Genomic DNA, 18,171 nt, shown 5'->3' with positions numbered 1-18,171 from the left:
TAGAATTTATGGGCTTATTTTTTCTTACAGTTGTTATTAGACAAGGACTTGGTACTGCAGGAAATGAAAAACATAAAGTTTCTACACAATTTAAAATATATAAATTAGAAAGTAATTAGAACAGAAAACAATTATTTGAATCTCAACCAACAATTTTACTTTGTAACGTAATCTGTTATGAAACTCGTTATCTTCATGTATCACTTTATTGAAAAATGAAAATAAAATTCTATGACGTCAAAGTATTGGATTTAAGCAAATACAAGTTTATTTCACTTTTAATAAAAACCTAAGTATTTTATGACATGTTTTTCCATGCAAATTTTTCATCTTTATAAAAATATAATCACATTTTTTTCACATTTAATATGATGTATCAAAAATCTAAGTATCATAATATTTTCATCGTAATACAAAAACTAATTCTCTTTTGAGTACAATATATATATATATATATATTGATATCGTTGTATTGTAAAAATATAGTTTTTCGATCAAACTTGGATCGTTATGACTGTTATACAAGTGAAAAAATGTGTACTTATTGAAAACCGTACGCAAAATATTATTTTTTCTTAGATATCATTTTTCGTTACCTTTCATTAAATAATGTATTGTTGAAAATAAATTCAATATTTGCAAATAATCTTTAAGACTATTATTCTTGAATAACGTATTACTAATCTTCTTCATCTTCAGTATCAATGATACTTTTAAAGCAAAATGGCTGGAATAAATGTCCTTGACCATCATAGAATTTACTCATAAACTCCACCCTAAAATGCAAATTCACATTTTCATATTTTTTCCATAAAAGTAGGAAATTAAAACTTATAATCTTTACCAGTGGAGTCGAAGTGTATGAAGGAATGCCGATAATCCCTCCATTGTAACGAGAATTGCAACAGTGAAGAACGCCCACACCGCGAATGCAATAAATAAATAGATGGAAGCAATAAAATTACCGCCCACAGCTTTCGTTCCAATCGAAAGCACTTTGGTCCACAAGACTTCTGATAATTGAGCATGAGCTAACGACAAAGCCCAAAGACGAAGATATGAAGCAGTATGTGATACCGTTGAAAGAACATATTCAACGGTATGTATAGCTTGATGAATCATTATATCACCAAAACTTTCATCGCCATGGCCATCATGATGGCCATTACCTCGACTTGCACCAGCTGCTTCACCATTTGAAGGAATATTGTTACTTTGAAGTTCAATGTCATGCGAAGAATTAGAGTTATTCTATAAGAAAAAAATCAATTTTAAGACTATTGTCTTTTTTTATATCAATTTTATATTTACCTGATGTCTTCTAGACTTTAACCAAAAGTTATTTAACACTATATATAATGGTTTTCCAAATAACAACACTGGAATACAAAGTAGAGCTGCGTATATACATGCATTTTGCAGCTCTTCTTGACCAGAATACATAAATGTTGGACAATCAAAAAATGGTGTTGTTTGATTTGTACTGTTTGGTAAATTAGCTGTGCTATTAGAAGAACTTGAGTTACCGCTTGGTCCATTATTTAACATCATATTAATAAAAGTAATGAGTACAGAAGGAGCACAACGAGGTTCATATATAGTACCTAAAATATTTAATGTATTATTTTCATGGATTAAAAATATTGGAGTTATTTCGAATAAGAATGAATTACCTTTTTGATCTGCACTGTACAGAATCCATTTAATTATCATGAGAGCCGCCATATAAGCAAAAAGTGCGATAAGAAATAAAAGTTGTGGTAAAAACTCTAAAAGGAGACTTGAATATTTTTTAAAATGTCTATAACGTAAAAATAAGTATATTGATTAAATCTCCTCATTAAAAAATTATTCAATTATTTATTAAGTAATAGCACATACTTACACAATATTTATAACACTAACACAAACTCCAAATATCATATGAACAACTCCAAAAATTATGGAAAGTTTCATTTTGTACGAATTTAAAAAGATGATTTTATTTTCAGCTAGAGCCCAAACAGGATCTAATCCCATTGGATAAGGCACTCTTTTATATCCAGCTATTTCAGCAGGATCTGGTTGAAGATGTTTATTTGCATGTAACGTCTTCCAATCAAATTCAACACCCCAACTCGATCCAAATATATTCATTGATTTGGAAAAAATATCGTTGTAAATGATACCAGTATAAATAGAAAAGCACCCCATAAGTAGAATAATATATCGACCAGCAAAAAATATATTCCAAATTTCATTATCAGATTTTTTAGTGGATAATTTTTTTTCCCAGATCACCATCCATGCTCCGAATAATGTTAATATTAAACCTAAAAATTAGATTTAATTCTTAAGTACTATGGTTGAATTTTTATATCAAAGTCAGATAAAATCTATTTAATTTTACCATGACCGGAATCACCAAACATGACACTAAAAAGAAACGGGAACGTGATGATTGTATAGAGTGCTGGATTAGCTTCCCTGTAAGACGCGACGCCATAAGAATCAATCAAATTTTGGAAACCTCGAGTGAATTTATTCGTCCTATTAAATGTTGGGGGATCTTCATCAGTGTGAATGACATTCAAAAATGATGGTATTGAGCTACCACATAAACGCTAAAAATGAAAAAAAAAAGTTTATTGAGCTTCATGTCAATCACTGATATAATTTTTTTGCTTGTATAATGATACTGAATACTTACTGATCCTTCAGTCAAACAATTTTGAACAACTCCAAGATCAGCAATAGGCACCCAACACTCTCCAATGAGGCACTTTTTAGTTACATCCATATTGAATAAATTCATCGTATGATATATCGCTTTCATTTTGCGTACCATAATGCTCCAATTAGGAATTTCCTTGGCAACATTATGAAGTACTCGTTGACGATGATCGTGAGTTTGATTGAGTACCTATGGATAAGATATTTTTGGAAATATTACAATCATAATACGAAATATTTAATCGCAATAGATAGTAGAATATGACTGACCAAGTTCAGATCCTCTAATCGAGTTCGTACACCTTTAAGCATTTCCAATCTTTCCGCATTACTATGTGGACAGGGATATAATGAAGCATGAAATCCGGCACAAACTTTCTTTATACGGCTTTTAAGTTGTTCACCTTGGAAAAACGCTACAAATACGGTTTTGTAAATTCCATTTCCCTAGAAGATAATTATGATGTTAACAAAATTATTGATTACTATTTATAATGAACAGAAATAAATTATTTATTCATGATAGAACTCACTGTATTTGGATCTTCAAGAGGTTTCTCTAATTCAGCTTGACGCAGGAACACATTTCCACGTGAAATTCTCCAAAGCATTCGCTCAAATGCAGGAACACGCTCGCGGTTTACGACCCCAGCAACAAATCTACAATCATATTAATAGTGTAAGTTTGAAAATTTCACAAAATTAAAAGTAAATTTATTTGTAACAAAATTTTAGAAAAAAGATAATGAAAAAAAAACTTACTCAAGTCGTCCACGTCCAGTTGTACTCGGATACTGCTGCTCTTCGTTAATTAAAGCTCTGGTGATGGAATCATTAGCCTCCTCCTGTTGATCGAGAAACAGAAAAGAGCCTTGATTCTTCGACTAAACGGTAATATCGATTACACAATGAAATAATTTTTAATGAAAATGCCTGTTGAGTGTCTTAAGTACCTCCGTGAAGAATACTTGAGTTTTTTCAAGTACGTGCCGTAACTCAGAAAGCTCCAAGTAGTTACTTTTAAGATTCACAGCATTGTAACTTAACTCAAGGATATCATGCTCAGTTTTTTCAATATGTGCCTGAAAAAAAAATATCATCAATCAATAGAATTTCCTAACAGTAAATCAACAACAAAAATATACCTCTAAATCAATAACTTCACGAGGATTTGGAGCTCTAGGCAATTCCCCAACGATTTCACTAATTAGAACTCCATCTTTTTTAACTTCAGCTTCAATGTAACGAAGTTTACGTTCCATCTCATCACAGCGTCTAACTTCATTAACGAATTTACGTTGGAAATAGTTCACATTACTATTCAGCTACAAAGAGTTAGTAATTTTTTTTTATTAAACATATCATGTAATTTAATGTAATCATTTTCTTGATAATTTAAATGTTTTATACAAAAATTAGTTATAAGATAATTGTTCATCATTCACTTACGTCGCGAAATTGGACAGTTCCGGTCTCACCGAGTTCTGAGACCGAAAGATAGCCAGCCTCTGGCTGAATGAATAGCTGGCATAAAGCCATCTCCTCACTCCTGAACATGCTTCCCATTTTAAAGAATTATGTTGTACCCTAAAACAAAAAAAAATATTTTACCCGAAAAAGTGATAACATTTATTTCACTAGTATTCACTTATAACGTTATCTACTTCAATGCCTTATTACAAAAAATTGTTGATATAAATCAATGTTATAACTTATAAATTCATTTAAAGATATCGTCAATGATAAATGATAATACATTGAAACTTTTAAAAGCAACTAAAAAAAGATTGATAGAAATTTGTTTCACTAATATTTTGAATAACATAAAATAATTGAATATTTTTAATAAACTTGATTGCAGTCACGAGGCTGCGGTGAATGCAAAGGGAGTGATTAAATAGAACATTAACTGAGCATGTGACATTTTGAGCGCGGCAAGAGGAAGTACAGAATTTCAACGGCGTCAACATTGCAATAACAGTAGCTTTATTGTTAATCAGAAATTCTTTTAATAGTTGAAATGACCAGATATAAAAATATCTCTCCAATATTTTTGCCGGACATTGATTAATTTGATTTGGATCTGTTTATTTCTCATTGTCAATCTCGAACAGGGTAATACCCATTGATACACATGACAGACATATTTTTAAAAGTTAAATTTTTTAAAAACCGAGGACAGTAAAAAATAATATTTGTGCTCATTGGTATAACTCACGTAAAAACCATAAATTTATTTCTGTCCTTGTAATGAAATTGATAAGAACTCACAAACAAGTAATGAAATAATGAACGTATAATATCTGATTGTACATGTATATCAATTGAGATTATATTTTCATGATGCCTTACTTTTTGAATTGATAAAATTGTCATCATGGTCTAAAATTTTTTTTAATCAATTAACTGTGTTAAAATTCAATCGAGAAAAATAGCATGTACTACGAGTATTTATAAAAATATATATTTGAAATACATTATTATAAAGTTGATTTATTATTGTAATTAAATGTTTTATAGGATGTAAAAACAATTTTTTTTCAATTTGATGTTCATTTATAAGATTGAATGAAATTAGTGTAATTGTTTCAAGTATCTAAAATATAAAATTCTTGTTCAAGACTTACGAGAGTTGACAGATAACATGCAATCAAAAACACGTGACTGTAAGATCGTAGCACGAGACTTGGAATCTTATTTTTTAATCTTTCACTGCTTAAAAAATTTTACCGATTAAATTTCGCACATTAAATGAATAGTTTCCGAGAACTCAAAAGTAGTTATAATTGACGCAGGTAATCAAGTAATGTCTAACAATAAATGAAGTTAGGAATGATGACGATAAAGTATTAACCATTATCGTAGTGGGGCATATCTCAGGACAATCACAGTCAGCTCGAGGCTCCATAAAGAATTTCTCCCTCTTATGTACCCTCCATTTTGCTGATAAGATAGACGAAAGATACGTATGCATTAAATAAACTTCGAGTTGAAAAAAATCAATGTCATATCACAAACATTCGTACATAATAATTAGTTAAGATTTCACTAGTAAAAAAAATAATACAATATAATATTATTTTCGAAAGTAATTATTTAAATTGAAATTAAAATAAAAATTCAAGTTAATTTTTCAATTTTTATAAAATATTTACATTCTTGAAAAAAAGAAACATTGCATGAATTTTATCTGTATGATCATCTAATATTATAGAATTATACAAAAAAATGTTTCTTTTTATTTTATTAAATCATTTTCACTCTTGATGAATACCATCAAGTATTATGAATTATATAACATATATGTCTCATAAAACATTACTTTATCTGTGATTGTTGCAAACTCCAGTAAAAATATTTGCTTACGAGCTATAAACTTTTAAAGAATATTCTTGAATTCATATGACTAAATTATGTAGCTATTGAGTTATTTAAAAACATTTTTTTATCGAAGTAAATAAATCGGAAATCAAATATTGTTAGAAAAAAATGACTATTCATGTTATCCAGTTTTCAATGTCTAATTCTTTTGAGTAACATTAGAGGTCGGTAACTTCTCACATGAGCTGAGCAAGTTCGAATGAATAAACAGCAGCTGAAAAGACATATAGCTGTCCTTGTCTTTGGGGAGCATAGTATTCAATGAGCGTTTAGTGAGGGTACTGATGCTGAAACCATGACAATTATAAAACCCGCATCCATGATGATCATGTGATGCAATTTTTGAAAAGCCTCTTTACTTCACAAGAGGCCTAAACTAATTCGATTTTGTTCAAATAAACTTTAAATAACATTAGAAAATTATATATGAAAAATGTGGTAAAGATTTTCTCAACATAGATTATTCGTGACATTGAAATATTAGTCACGATGATTTATATATTTTGTGTCATTAATGGTTTCTAAATTTTATAAAATATTGATGATAATTAAAATAATCACCTTTTTTTTTACTTTCTACTGAAAATATTTTCACACGATAATGAATAATACATATAAAATAATTATACACAAAGAAATTCTAACTACTGTAGACACATGGCACTTGGAGATATATTAGCTAACGACCCACGTCTTCAATGTCTTGTACAAAATGCCTAAACAGCAATAACCTCGGACACCAATCAGCGACGAATGACCTTAATAACCGCGTCAACAGTTGGCACGTTTACTGCTACGAAGAACTAACGACAGATAAAATTCAAGAAAACTGTGTAGACAAAATTACTATTTTAAGGTAATATATGATTTATCTTCTAGAACGGCACTTGAAATGTTATTGTAATCACGTAATATAATTTTCCACAATAATTATATTTATAATTATTCAAAGGAATGATACATAAGTATTTGACATATTTTGTAGTTATAACATAAATAATAAAAGTCATTATTTTTTTTTACCTAATGTAAAAAAAAATTTTTTTCTATGATGAAGATATGTTATTGTACTGTAGGCTTGTCTAGTGCATTGAACTTTTTCATTTATTGTGATGCATTCTTCAGGTATTTCCTGTTTATTGTTAAATAACCGTAATGTTAATAAAAAATTATTTTGGTTCCAATTCCAAAAAAATACATAGCAATACATGTATAGTTCAGAAAGAGTGCGATGAATATTTCATAGAGGTATGAAATCTTCATAAAACTGCTCACGTTTTATATAACTCAGTTGAACTGTTATCAGACTGTGATGTCACTATTTCCACATCCTCCCAAGCTGATTGTCGTAGATGATCTCATACATCAACATATGCAACAGTAAGCGCAAGATCTGAAATCAAACTGGAATACTTTGATAACCAGTTTGGAGATCATGAAGAATTAGTTCAACTGATAACATAATCTTGATATAAAACTCGATTCATGACTTGAGAAAAATCATTCTTGGTATTGTGTATCTCAGATTAAGACTTAGTATCGATTTTCTTCATGGTTTAAGTTTCATATACACTATACAACGATGTATCAAAAATTATTTTAAACATCAAATACATTTTAGTAAGTTTATTTTGATATTGTCTTATCAGAGTATTATTTTCAAGTGTTAAATAGTGTTCTTTATCGAGAATAAAAATACTGAATGAATAATTGATAATAGTATTCTGTTCAAATCAATAAAATTAGATTAAATGAGAAAATAAAGTAATCGTTAGGTCAAGGAAATTTATTGAAAGGACTACAGCAACTACATATGTGACATTTTTTCTTTCTGCAACCTAGTATTACAAGTCAGAGATTTCTATGTGTCAACAAAATCTGTAGTTTTAAAGTTCTTCAAAACATTTGATTATTCGTTTGGAAATTTTATGAAAAATAAGTTTCAATTTGTAATTTGAAGTAATTAAAATAGTAATTTCTGAAGGTCGACAGCATCATTTATCTCGCAATATAACACAGATTAATTATATTATACTGTCAGACTTTTTTCATATACGACTAATTTACAATCATTAAACGAGAAATGTAACACTTTACTCTCCTGGTTATTAAAAGTTTTCAAAAGCTTCCGGTAGACAAATGATACATTGCATAGAAGTATTTAGAATTAAAACTTGAGTATATCTGCATTAAATATGTCAAGGGATTTTCGTAAATAAAACTTTCTCTGGGGCTCGATTGATTGTTTGACACAAGCATTGGCTTGTTTTCAATCTTTCTTTAACAATTTAAAGTCCGAGCCAAAGATACTAAGTAACTTTATTTTTAATAACATGCTCAATGATTGGCATTTGAAACATGCATTGTTTTTAAGAATTGGATAATCTTTAAAAATTAAATACTGAAAACTACAACAGCTAAGTTGTTTTTGTAAATTAATTTAATTATTATTATTCTCATGAGAATCTCATAAATAGTTCATTGAAATAACAATTTTATCTTACGTAAAAGTTACTCTCCTATCGATAGTGATTCACGACAAATCGGGGCCATTGCATAATAGCTATCCACACATAAAAAATGATAATGATCATAAAAATACGAAATCAAGAAATGTCAATGAACAACGAAAAAATTAAACTTTTCGTAATCTGTGGAATAACACAATTTTAACTTGAATTCGGTTAATCAATTAATGAAATATTGGTATTGATTAGTATTGTAGAGAGAGACATTTTACACCCTTCATACTGTGGTAAAGAATCGATACTTTGTCCCTGTGTATTTTTACTATACAGTTCTCAATATTTGTGATATAAAAAATTTTAGAAATGGAAAAAAAAAAACATTTATTGGAAATTTTTTCTAGAAGTTTGAAATAAATGAAAATAAGATTTGTTTTATATTTGTTATAGATAAAAAGTTTATTTATAAATTCTTTTGTGTTGATTGAGAGTAACAAAATAAAAACATTGTCATTATGTCTCCGAAGTACTAAAAATGATACAAAATAAATTCATCAAGTTGAGTTTCGATGGTTAATATTTTTAGAGAGTTGAAAGGTTACAAAGCAATTTATGAGATGAATTGAAAGAAAAATACATCTATCGCCTAATTAAACTAATTCATTACATAGTGGCGCATGACAATTACTCAAAAAAGTTCCACTGTTCTACTTGTCTTACTTTACTCTCCTTTTACCTAATAAAATATTCAGTTTACAATGTAACTTACACGCTGTCATAAAAATTCCGGTCCCAAACAATTGAAACGACGTGGCATTTGAAAACTTGTTGCACTTCAAATTGACTTCTTATTTTTATCTCACCTACAAACTTCACCCACGTCCTTTTATTTATTTTCTGATGTTTTGTCGTCGAGTTAACATAAGTTATTTTACTGTCATAGAGGTTTACACCCGCGATTACAACCGGTCGGCAGGCCGTAATAGACTGTTCATAAGTCGTGAGCCCCACTACTCTTTAAGTCGTTCACGGCAAATGTAAACAGTTCTACAGCTGATCGAATTGAATACTAGAGCTCTCATAAGCTTTTTAAAGACATTCTTTATTTTTTATATTTTTATTATGTGATATATTCATTTTTATAATATATTGACTGTTTTAACTGTAAGTACATCATAAATTTTGAAGTTTCAACATTTTGAAGTATATACAAGTTTCAATTGAAACATGTATATACGGAATTTATTTTCTTCATAAATGAGTATTAAAAATTTTTTTAAATGTAAAATCATAACTACCTCTCAGTTTATTTTTAAATTAAGTTCATAAGTACTTTAAAAAAAAAAATTAATAATAATTAATAGTGAAACTTTGTCAAAAAATCATTGATATGTTTTAATCTTGTATATAAGTGCTTAAATAATAAAGTATTGTTGATTGAAATAAATTTATTTAAAGTCCATCTCATAATAAATAAGTCCGATATATAGTAACGAACAACATTCCTTTGATCTTTTAAAAATTTAAGATATATATTCTATCACGTGTAATAACTCAAATGCTGAAATATTTTTTAATTTACACAATATTATATTGACGGTTGTATTCCTTGATAAAAAAGATCATTGCTCAATAAAAGATAACAAGCTAGATTAAGTAACTTTTCTAAAGAAGTATTTGTTTATATACCCTTATTTTGTCTTTCACAAAATTTAAGTTCACAACTGCACTTATCTCAACACAGCACAATGAATTAAGTTTTTAAAATTCATGCAACTTAAATTCAGTTTTTCTGTAAGTGAAGACTAAAATTTGTTATCTTTTGAGCTAAAATTATATGTAAAAAAGATAAAATCAAAAACAAGAGAAAATAAAAAAGTATGAGCACCTAGGAGAAGTTTCTTTCGAATAAAAGAAGAAACTATAATATTCACCACCATTTTTTAACCCTCAAATTGGTACGAGAATTTTTGTAAAAAATAAAAATCTATGTAAAATTAGTTTTCAACGGAACTAAAGATTCAATGCTCATAGTCCAAATAATGTCTGTATTGGTTGTGACAGTAACTTCAGGTGAACCATCATAAGTATTAGAAGTACTGATTAATCCTCCAAAGGAACAATTAAGTTTATCTTGTAATAATATGTACATTTATATTAATCGAATTTGCATAAAAACATTTTAAATAAAATATTTTGTTGTACATACCGAGATTATATTTTAATCCTGTTGATGAAATACTGTTTTGCTGAGGTCCAAATGGAATTAAGCCCACCCAAGATTTACATGTTCTTAATTTTTCTGGAATTTTTATTCTGTGCTCTCCAGATCTTAAAAGCCATGTTAATGAATTACTTGATATACATATAACTGGCGTTTTGTCTTCCATGAACTCTCGGGATCGATATAATGTGTTAATATTGGCAATGATCTGATCTAATCTACCAGCAGTTTCAACAAGTACATATACTGAATGTAACTATAAAAAAACTCTAGAAGTTAACTAAAAATATTCTTTACAACATGAATAAAATAATAGTGAAAATAACAAATACCGATATATTCTTAGATTTACACTCTGCTGATAACTTCATAAGAGCTTTTGAAAAATCTGTATACTGCTGATCTATAGTTTCGTAAATACGTACACCAATATTTTCCAAGTTAGTACGTATTTCAGGTAATATGCTGTCTAAATCACCTGTAACCATGTCTGGAGCATAATCAGGACATTTTCCATCATATATTTTATTTGATAATGGTCCAAGATATTCCATCCAACGATTGGTTCCTCCATCGACCGTAATTTTGATTTGTGCTATCAGAAAGTATAAAATCTAATTATTTTAATAATTTTGAATACAATGAAAATGAATAAATATTTTAAATATTGAATAATCAGTTTTTAAAACATTTTTCCACAGTTGGAAAGAATTCATATTCATCTGGCATTTACCAATTATCCTTATTAGTCTATTTTTTCATATAAAGTATATTTAATTTACTTACCTTCTCTCCAAAGTGGTAGAATAAAACTTTCGTGTAAACGAATTGGTTGATTTAAAATTATAACAGCATATTTATGATCAACTGAACGATCAAATATTTCTGAAGGATCCCATACTTTTTCCTCTGTTGTTATGTGATTTTGCATTTTAGAATAATTATAAAATTGTGTCTACAAGAAAAATGTCTATGACATTAAAGAAAAAAATTATGTTTACTACACCAAAATTAATAAAATTATGATAAAATTCGTTCACTAAATTATAAAACTAAATACTATCACTTACGTTTAACCATAGTCAGTATATGGTCTGTATTTTTGATTAAACTATTCACAGACCTTAGAATAGTATTTGTTACATAACATGGAGTAACATTATTGCGTTTTATAAGTAACATTTTTTTCTCGATACTGATGAATTAAAACATTTCGATACTGGTTTTAAATAATTATAAATAATAACCTTCATGGAGATAGTTTTTAAATAACACAATGTATATTTGCGCATTTGATTTTAAGGTTAAGTGTACAAATATTTTGTTGTTATAAAACAGTGTTTTGATACACAAGGTATCTTTTATAATAGCAGATGATAAGAGTAACAGACTTTTTTTTTATAAGAAAAATAGAAATCATACATTAATAAAATATTTTGATGACAGAATGTCGAATGAGCTTTATTATGAAAAATTTATTTTTATTGTTTCGTTTAAAAAAAAAACATTTTGATATTATTACTCAGTCGATACAGAGTTATCGCTTGCTAATGTTCAGTAATATCAAATACTGCCATTAATTTCTACAATTTTTGAACCAAGTTTTTATAAATTAGAAAAAAAATTTGATAGTGTTTTCACTAATCATATAAATGACAAATACATTTAAAAATTTACTGAAAAATTTTTGCTGTTGATTACTCTATTGAGAACATCCGCCCTAGTAACCAACTCTGATCTCAGAATTTTCGTCAGACTTACGTATGTCTGTTTCCGTTCTGCATCAGACTGCTATTCACTGTCTGACGTTTAATTTTTTTATGACAATCTTATGACAGAAAAACGACAAATACATACTGTACGTCAATGACAAACTTAGACTAGCATACGTAAGTCTGTCGTCAGTCTTACATTGATTTGGCTACTAGGGCTAGCTCGTTTTTATAGTGTAGTCATTATTTGATAAAAAATATTAAAATAAATTTCTCAAACCGTCTGTCTGATAAATAAAAAATGGATAAAAACGCAGTTGAAATTTTTTTACTAGTTATTCTACACTATCTAAGGACGATCTAAACAACTTTTGATAAAAGTAAAAAAAAATAAAATCTCGTTAGATTTTTTTTAAGAATATATATATAACGCATCAAAATTTAGGGCTATTTTGAAAAATCCAGATGTTTCATGGTATAATCACAAAAAAATAATAGCTTTTCAAATCTAGAATCAATAGAATGAAATGATGAACGACATTGGTATGAAACAAATTTCGAAGTGAATTCAAACATTAAATCTTTGAACACACATTTTTTTTTTGAAATATGGAAGATTCTAAAATGTCTTGCCTCCTTGGAATCTTCTGGCACCACTTTTGAATTCTAAATCCTTTAGAGACATTTTCAAGGCGATCCGGTCTTTTCCAAGCAATTTGTCAGTAGTCCCTATCTTGAGTAGCCAAGTTACAGCTCTAGAGAATAGCTGAATCACTGCATTAGAATGATCTTCTATTTACCAAAGATGTAGGGCATTTGTAGGTAATAAAATAAATAATTTTTACTATTATTCATACTACGATAAGAAGAATAGAGGCAAGAAAGCTAAAAGCATCTGTTGAAATGTAATTTTATTTCTCAAACTTTCAATCTTGTAAAAACGAATTTAATTCAACATTTTACGTAGTACTGCTGTAAATTAGGAGAATATTGCAATCTCTAGAGACGTCATGACACGTTGGTGACTCGACTTTGCACGATATTACTTTGGGAATGTTGAAAGAACTAGGGATTTAATTCTCCTGACGCTGCAAAGTTACATGTACGATTTTTCTCAAACACCTGACTTGAAAATTATTGAACCCTTTTGTATGATTACTGACAGTTTAAAGGAGAATAACATTTTTCAGAATATAGAAATGCTCAATAGGTTTAACCAAAAAATTACAATTTTCAAATCAAGAAAATAAATTTCAAGTACGTTCTTCGATTTGTAAATAGGTGTCGATTGAAGTATAAAAGATGTCATTTTCTATCGAAGACAATTTTATTGCTTAAAATTTATTTTCTCTACACGCAAGAGGTGAATATATCACTATTTTCTTTTATAACTTCGTGATGCAGTTTTTAAAGGTAGAAGGAAGATATATATGTATACTTCTTGACATTTGCAGTGAGTTCCATCGCAGAATGTCTCGACAATTACATTAATATACATATCAGCAATAAGAGAATAAAAAAAAAGTGTATAACAATTGAAGTGAACATTAAGACTCATAACATATATTTATTTATTATAAAAAAACCATCGAAGACATAATTATAAATTACAAACATAACACTGCGTAAAAAATTATGATTTTAAATTTTAATTGATTTATTAAATGTGGCAGGTTAGTTAAATAAATTAATAACTGTGGGATGTAAAAAACATAATTTACTAATTTGTTTGATTTTTGATAGAATAAATTCATACAAATATATATACAAATATAATTTAATAATGTAGAAAAATACAAAATTGATTATTTAATAATGTTTTTATGAAAATTAGTTATTCGACGAATGAAATAGCGTCTTTTAATTTTTTAGTTAATAGGATGAGATCGTTAATGAAATAGCCGGAGGATACCATTTAAATTTCATCAATTTCTCAAGTTTTAATTCTAATAAAACATCTTGGCGGATATTCATCATGGACTTGGTAATTGTGTGAAAGAAAAAGGGAAAAAGACTGAAAGCTTTGAACTCTTGTATTATAATATTTTACTATACCATTGAAAATGATGACATGCTTCAATAACTTTAGAAATCACATCTCAGTGACCAGTTTCGAATTTTATTGGAGTTGATTAATTATTTTAATCTATGGGTATATAGTAAAGTAGTTTCTTGACGGAAATCCATTTTTGAAGAGAAGAGCTGTTTATAAAATTCCGAATTGAAATATGCCGAAATAGTCCATTACTTCACTCCGTTTCCTTATTCAGACTGACGTTTCTACTTGAACATATTTTTCTACAATTTAATGGAGACAAGTGAATATTTTCTGTCAGTCATTATGTCACAATAGAGTATAATACTTGTTCAAATTTTTGCAAGAATTTTAATGTTTTAATTTTAAGTAAATCGACAAGCTAGTGGTTTTATTTTAGTATCCAACTTTTTTAACTTAGATTATATTCGTTGCACACTCAATCGATTTGTCTCATCGTACTCGAGAACTTAATAAATTTTGGATCCAATCGATTGCCCTATTCTCGAGCCATTAACAAAAACTATCCTTTCGTAAATAAAAGATTATTAAATTTATTCGTATAATTTTAAAACAGTTAAAGTGATTGCAATTATGATGCTGTCAATTTTATGGGTACAATCAGATAAATCAATTGAGTTTGAAACAACTGAAGTTAGTGAATCTTTATGTCAAAACCGAGTTATAGAAATAATATTAATGATTAGAATGACAAACAAATTACTCAGAATATTTCAATATTTGATTAATTTTATCGATTAGAATAGAAGTTTGAAGAAGTAAGGAGAAGTTTCTCTTATACAGTGACTTTATATTTTTCTATAACACTCAAGAGCTTTTGAACTCATACGTCTGAGTAAGTAAATAGTATTCAATCATTAATCGTTCGATGCACCACTCTCCGATGATTGATGGTATTTTCACCTCGCATTTAAAAAAATAGTATTAATAAAAAAATGAATAAGAAGAAGCATTTTTCTTTACCCTTTATAAGTTTATAAAATTCATTTCTATTTTGTATTATTATTATCATTATTATTATTCAATTCAATTTATAATATTAATATATTATAATATTTAATTATAGAATATAATATTTATAATATTATATTTATTATATAATTGATAAATTATAAAAAATCAGTTATTTTAATCATTTATACAATAAAATTAACTTGTAATTTTGTGGATGCGAATAAGAAATAGATAACTTATAATATTGTTAGATTGGTGTTGGATACAAACAAACCAAATGCGAAAAGAAAACAAAGTGCAAATAGGTTGAAAGCATCAGACAAAAATATACGTGACAGGTCGTGTTGAGTAGTGCTGATCCGAGAAGATTATTGGTAGGTTGCCAAGTTCTTCTCAATATTACACCTCATCCCTTTCAAATTTCCTTTGCATTCATCGTAGCTACTCGACCCACAATCTTTCTCCAAGGTCCAGTCTGGCGTAAATCCGTGCCAGTTTTCCCTCAGGGTCGCCGACGTTGACAAAATCATACTATCACTGAATTAAATGTACTTCCAAGATACTAGAGAAAGCGAGAACTGGATATTTAAGTGGAAATACCAATAATAAATCAGCCCCACTTTGAATATCTTAGAAAATTCGATCTTTAAAAAGAACTTTAACTACTTTTGAAATAATAAAATGCAGTAAAAGTTTTAGAGTAATGAAATATAGGTATATATTGTAAATAGAGAAAAAAAAACATAGCGTGTTGACTGAGCTTAAGTCAAATGCTCTCAGATTCTCTTGGAAATTGTCTCTGAACGACGATCAACGCGATCGTAGTGAAGTCATCCGGTAAAACGAGATTAATGGACGTCGTTAATCTCGGATTTCGTCCTGAGACAGAATGCGGAACGTGCCTTGATCATTTCCTCTTACTTGCACCAATCTACTGTTTCTTGTTCTCTCCTCTTCTTCGTTCCAGATAGTCTGTAGTATCCAGATACATGTAACTATCACTCTTTTGTACTCCCCGTTTTTTTTTGTTTTCCACAAGCAAGCCAATATCTACAACGTCCGAGATAATTTCCAGTGACGCGGAATCACTCTACTTTATTCAAAAAAAGATTTAAGAAGCGCACTATCGATTGAGTAAGATGCTCTTGTCTGAAAAAGTAAAAGGAAAAACATGTAAAATCGAATTTTATTTTTTTTATCCTCCATTGATAATTCCGGATAATATAGGTCACTTTTGTTCAACTCCAATCTAGAGTTGTCGAAAGGCTTTGCAACAGTCACGGACTTGGTTAAACTTTTTTCCAGCGTGTTCAGTAACGTTCTTTTTTTTCACAAACTCCAATTTATCATTCTACTCGGGAAGTGTGCGTCTCGAAAAGTTTCTGAGAGTACTGTATACCTGGATTATACGTTAGGTAAACTTCTCTATATATGGCTGTAAGAAAAACTTAATCACAAGTGATTGTCCTGACGAGTATGAGGGAATAGTTCTCCAATTCTCATCTAAGAGAGAACTAACATGAAAAGCTCATGGGAATTAACACTAAGTATTGAGGTACATATTGATCTTAAGGATTTTCACAATGAAAATACAAAAATAAGTGATTTCTTTATTAACGTATTAACAGTTTTCTAATCCGATAAAAAATTAACTATTCTCTTTAAATTAATATTAATTAAATAATATAAAAAAATTAAACCATCTAGTGGTGGTGATAATGATCAAGTAATAATTGTAATCTCTCAAACACTTAAGCATAAAGTAGTAAGTAGCATCAACGCCTTTCCACCGCACCTCAGCGGCTTCTGTTTTATGTCTCGTTGTGCTACAAGACGTCATCATCACAGAGTATGCGTGCGCATCTACGATCCAGAGAATATCTCGTTTCTCTGCTCACCCTACACTACCCCCAGTTTTTCTCCACTGAACCACCCCCTGGTTACACAAAGTAGCGTTGATTGTATATGTGTTCGCACAGTGGCGCCTTCTTGTGAGGAAAGCCAAGAAGACTCGCTTGGCGGTCTCAACCCCTCAGTCGTGAGCAGTCGTGAGTGAAGTGCGTGTAAAAGCAGCAGTTACGTGAGCTGCTTTGATAACGGCGTGGATTGAAAAGTGCGTGAGGTTAGGTCAGTGATTGACGAATTGTCTAGAAATTAAGCTTCAAGGCAATAACTTTTTACTATTAATCATTTATTCAAAATTATTTACTTTTATTTTTTTCTTTTTTAAAACATTGCTTCATGTCCACATTAACATCTACCATTGTCATTTGCTGAATTTTTCATATATTCATAAATGAGGTTTCATTACTTTTTAATCACTAGTTTGGAATATAAATATTTATTCGATAGGATCAAGTACCTTGGACTTTACATAAATTATCTTGAACATCATCGATCATATCTCAATACGGTTGGGTAATCAATCGATTAATATAAACCCATGGATCAATGCATTCGCGCGTTTGAGACCATTTACTCACCATGCGAGTAACAGACTAACTTGAAGTAAAACTTGCAAATTCCACCTACCAGGACAAGTTAGAGCATTCAGATTAATCTCAATCACTGAAACAAGTGAAAAGCCATTTACTTAATCTTCTTAAACGAATTTGATAATTTACAAAGTACAGAAAATACAAAAGTTCTTTGGAAGCATCGTGTTTC

The 18,171-nt window shown here is 29.0% G+C and overlaps 3 protein-coding genes and 1 non-coding gene across 8 annotated transcripts in view; 2 read left to right on the top strand and 2 right to left on the bottom strand.

Annotated features, from left to right (window-relative positions):
• Positions 1 to 243: 243 nt before the first annotated feature.
• On the bottom strand, positions 244 to 9,854 carry Vha100-2 (V-type ATPase subunit a family protein Vha100-2). 4 transcript variants are annotated; one of them, XM_035089006.1, is made up of 14 exons: positions 9,328 to 9,854; positions 4,162 to 4,299; positions 3,858 to 4,037; positions 3,666 to 3,794; positions 3,475 to 3,596; positions 3,246 to 3,372; positions 2,983 to 3,159; positions 2,690 to 2,902; positions 2,390 to 2,603; positions 1,886 to 2,312; positions 1,674 to 1,801; positions 1,312 to 1,604; positions 845 to 1,251; positions 244 to 776 (listed from the first exon to the last, which is right to left on the bottom strand). In XM_035089006.1, exons 2-14 carry the CDS (start codon positions 4,276 to 4,278, stop codon positions 680 to 682), a joined length of 2,631 nt encoding a protein of 876 aa, XP_034944897.1. In that variant the 5' UTR covers positions 4,279 to 4,299; positions 9,328 to 9,854; the 3' UTR covers positions 244 to 679. The 4 variants fall into 4 exon arrangements, with proteins under 4 accessions (XP_034944897.1, XP_034944896.1, XP_034944898.1 ...); XM_035089005.1 differs by lacking the exon at positions 9,328 to 9,854 and adding an exon at positions 5,340 to 5,601; XM_035089007.1 differs by lacking the exon at positions 9,328 to 9,854 and adding an exon at positions 5,340 to 5,601 and having other exon boundaries at positions 3,475 to 3,590.
• Positions 6,323 to 6,443, top strand: LOC118070441 (U4atac minor spliceosomal RNA). The gene has a single exon (XR_004690781.1). It is a non-coding gene; the product is annotated as a U4atac minor spliceosomal RNA (small nuclear RNA).
• Positions 9,855 to 10,215: 361 nt separating the features above from the next.
• LOC118070416 (thiamin pyrophosphokinase 1) lies at positions 10,216 to 12,093 on the bottom strand. Of its 2 annotated transcripts, none has more exons than XM_035089010.1 (5): positions 11,853 to 12,093; positions 11,569 to 11,752; positions 11,115 to 11,377; positions 10,768 to 11,038; positions 10,216 to 10,691 (listed from the first exon to the last, which is right to left on the bottom strand). In XM_035089010.1, exons 2-5 carry the CDS (start codon positions 11,711 to 11,713, stop codon positions 10,546 to 10,548), a joined length of 825 nt encoding a protein of 274 aa, XP_034944901.1. In that variant the 5' UTR covers positions 11,714 to 11,752; positions 11,853 to 12,093; the 3' UTR covers positions 10,216 to 10,545. The 2 variants fall into 2 exon arrangements, with proteins under 2 accessions (XP_034944901.1, XP_034944900.1); XM_035089009.1 differs by having other exon boundaries at positions 11,569 to 11,737.
• A 5,463-nt stretch (positions 12,094 to 17,556) lies between these two features.
• The window catches only part of LOC118070440 (nicotinic acetylcholine receptor alpha4), a 207,036-nt gene continuing 206,421 nt past the window's right edge, over positions 17,557 to 18,171 (top strand). The window contains exon 1 of the mRNA XM_035089039.1: positions 17,557 to 17,631. The gene's annotated coding sequence lies outside the window, so the exon portion shown is untranslated. The remainder of the gene's footprint in view (positions 17,632 to 18,171) is intronic.

The sequence above is a fragment of the Chelonus insularis genome, unplaced genomic scaffold, assembly GCF_013357705.1.
Source record: "Chelonus insularis isolate UGA/USDA-ARS -01 unplaced genomic scaffold, ASM1335770v1 contig_58_pilon, whole genome shotgun sequence".
Classification (NCBI taxonomy): Eukaryota; Metazoa; Arthropoda; class Insecta; order Hymenoptera; family Braconidae; genus Chelonus; species Chelonus insularis.
This window is presented reverse-complemented; position numbering and strand designations above follow the sequence as displayed.

Excerpts from the sequence above, each read along its gene's own strand:
- Vha100-2 (XM_035089006.1), bottom strand. The coding sequence starts at position 4,278 with ATGGGAAGCATGTTCAGGAGTGAGGAGATGGCTTTATGCCAGCTATTC. Across the intron at positions 3,160-3,245 it reads CTCTTGAAGATCCAAATACA|GGAAATGGAATTTACAAAAC; the intron begins GTGAGTTCTATC and ends ATTATCTTCTAG. Across the intron at positions 1,605-1,673 it reads GTACAGTGCAGATCAAAAAG|GTACTATATATGAACCTCGT; the intron begins GTAATTCATTCT and ends TAAATATTTTAG.
- LOC118070416 (XM_035089010.1), bottom strand. The coding sequence starts at position 11,713 with ATGCAAAATCACATAACAACAGAGGAAAAAGTATGGGATCCTTCAGAA. Across the intron at positions 11,378-11,568 it reads TCTACCACTTTGGAGAGAAG|CACAAATCAAAATTACGGTC; the intron begins GTAAGTAAATTA and ends ACTTTCTGATAG. Across the intron at positions 10,692-10,767 it reads AGGATTAAAATATAATCTCG|ATAAACTTAATTGTTCCTTT; the intron begins GTATGTACAACA and ends TATTATTACAAG.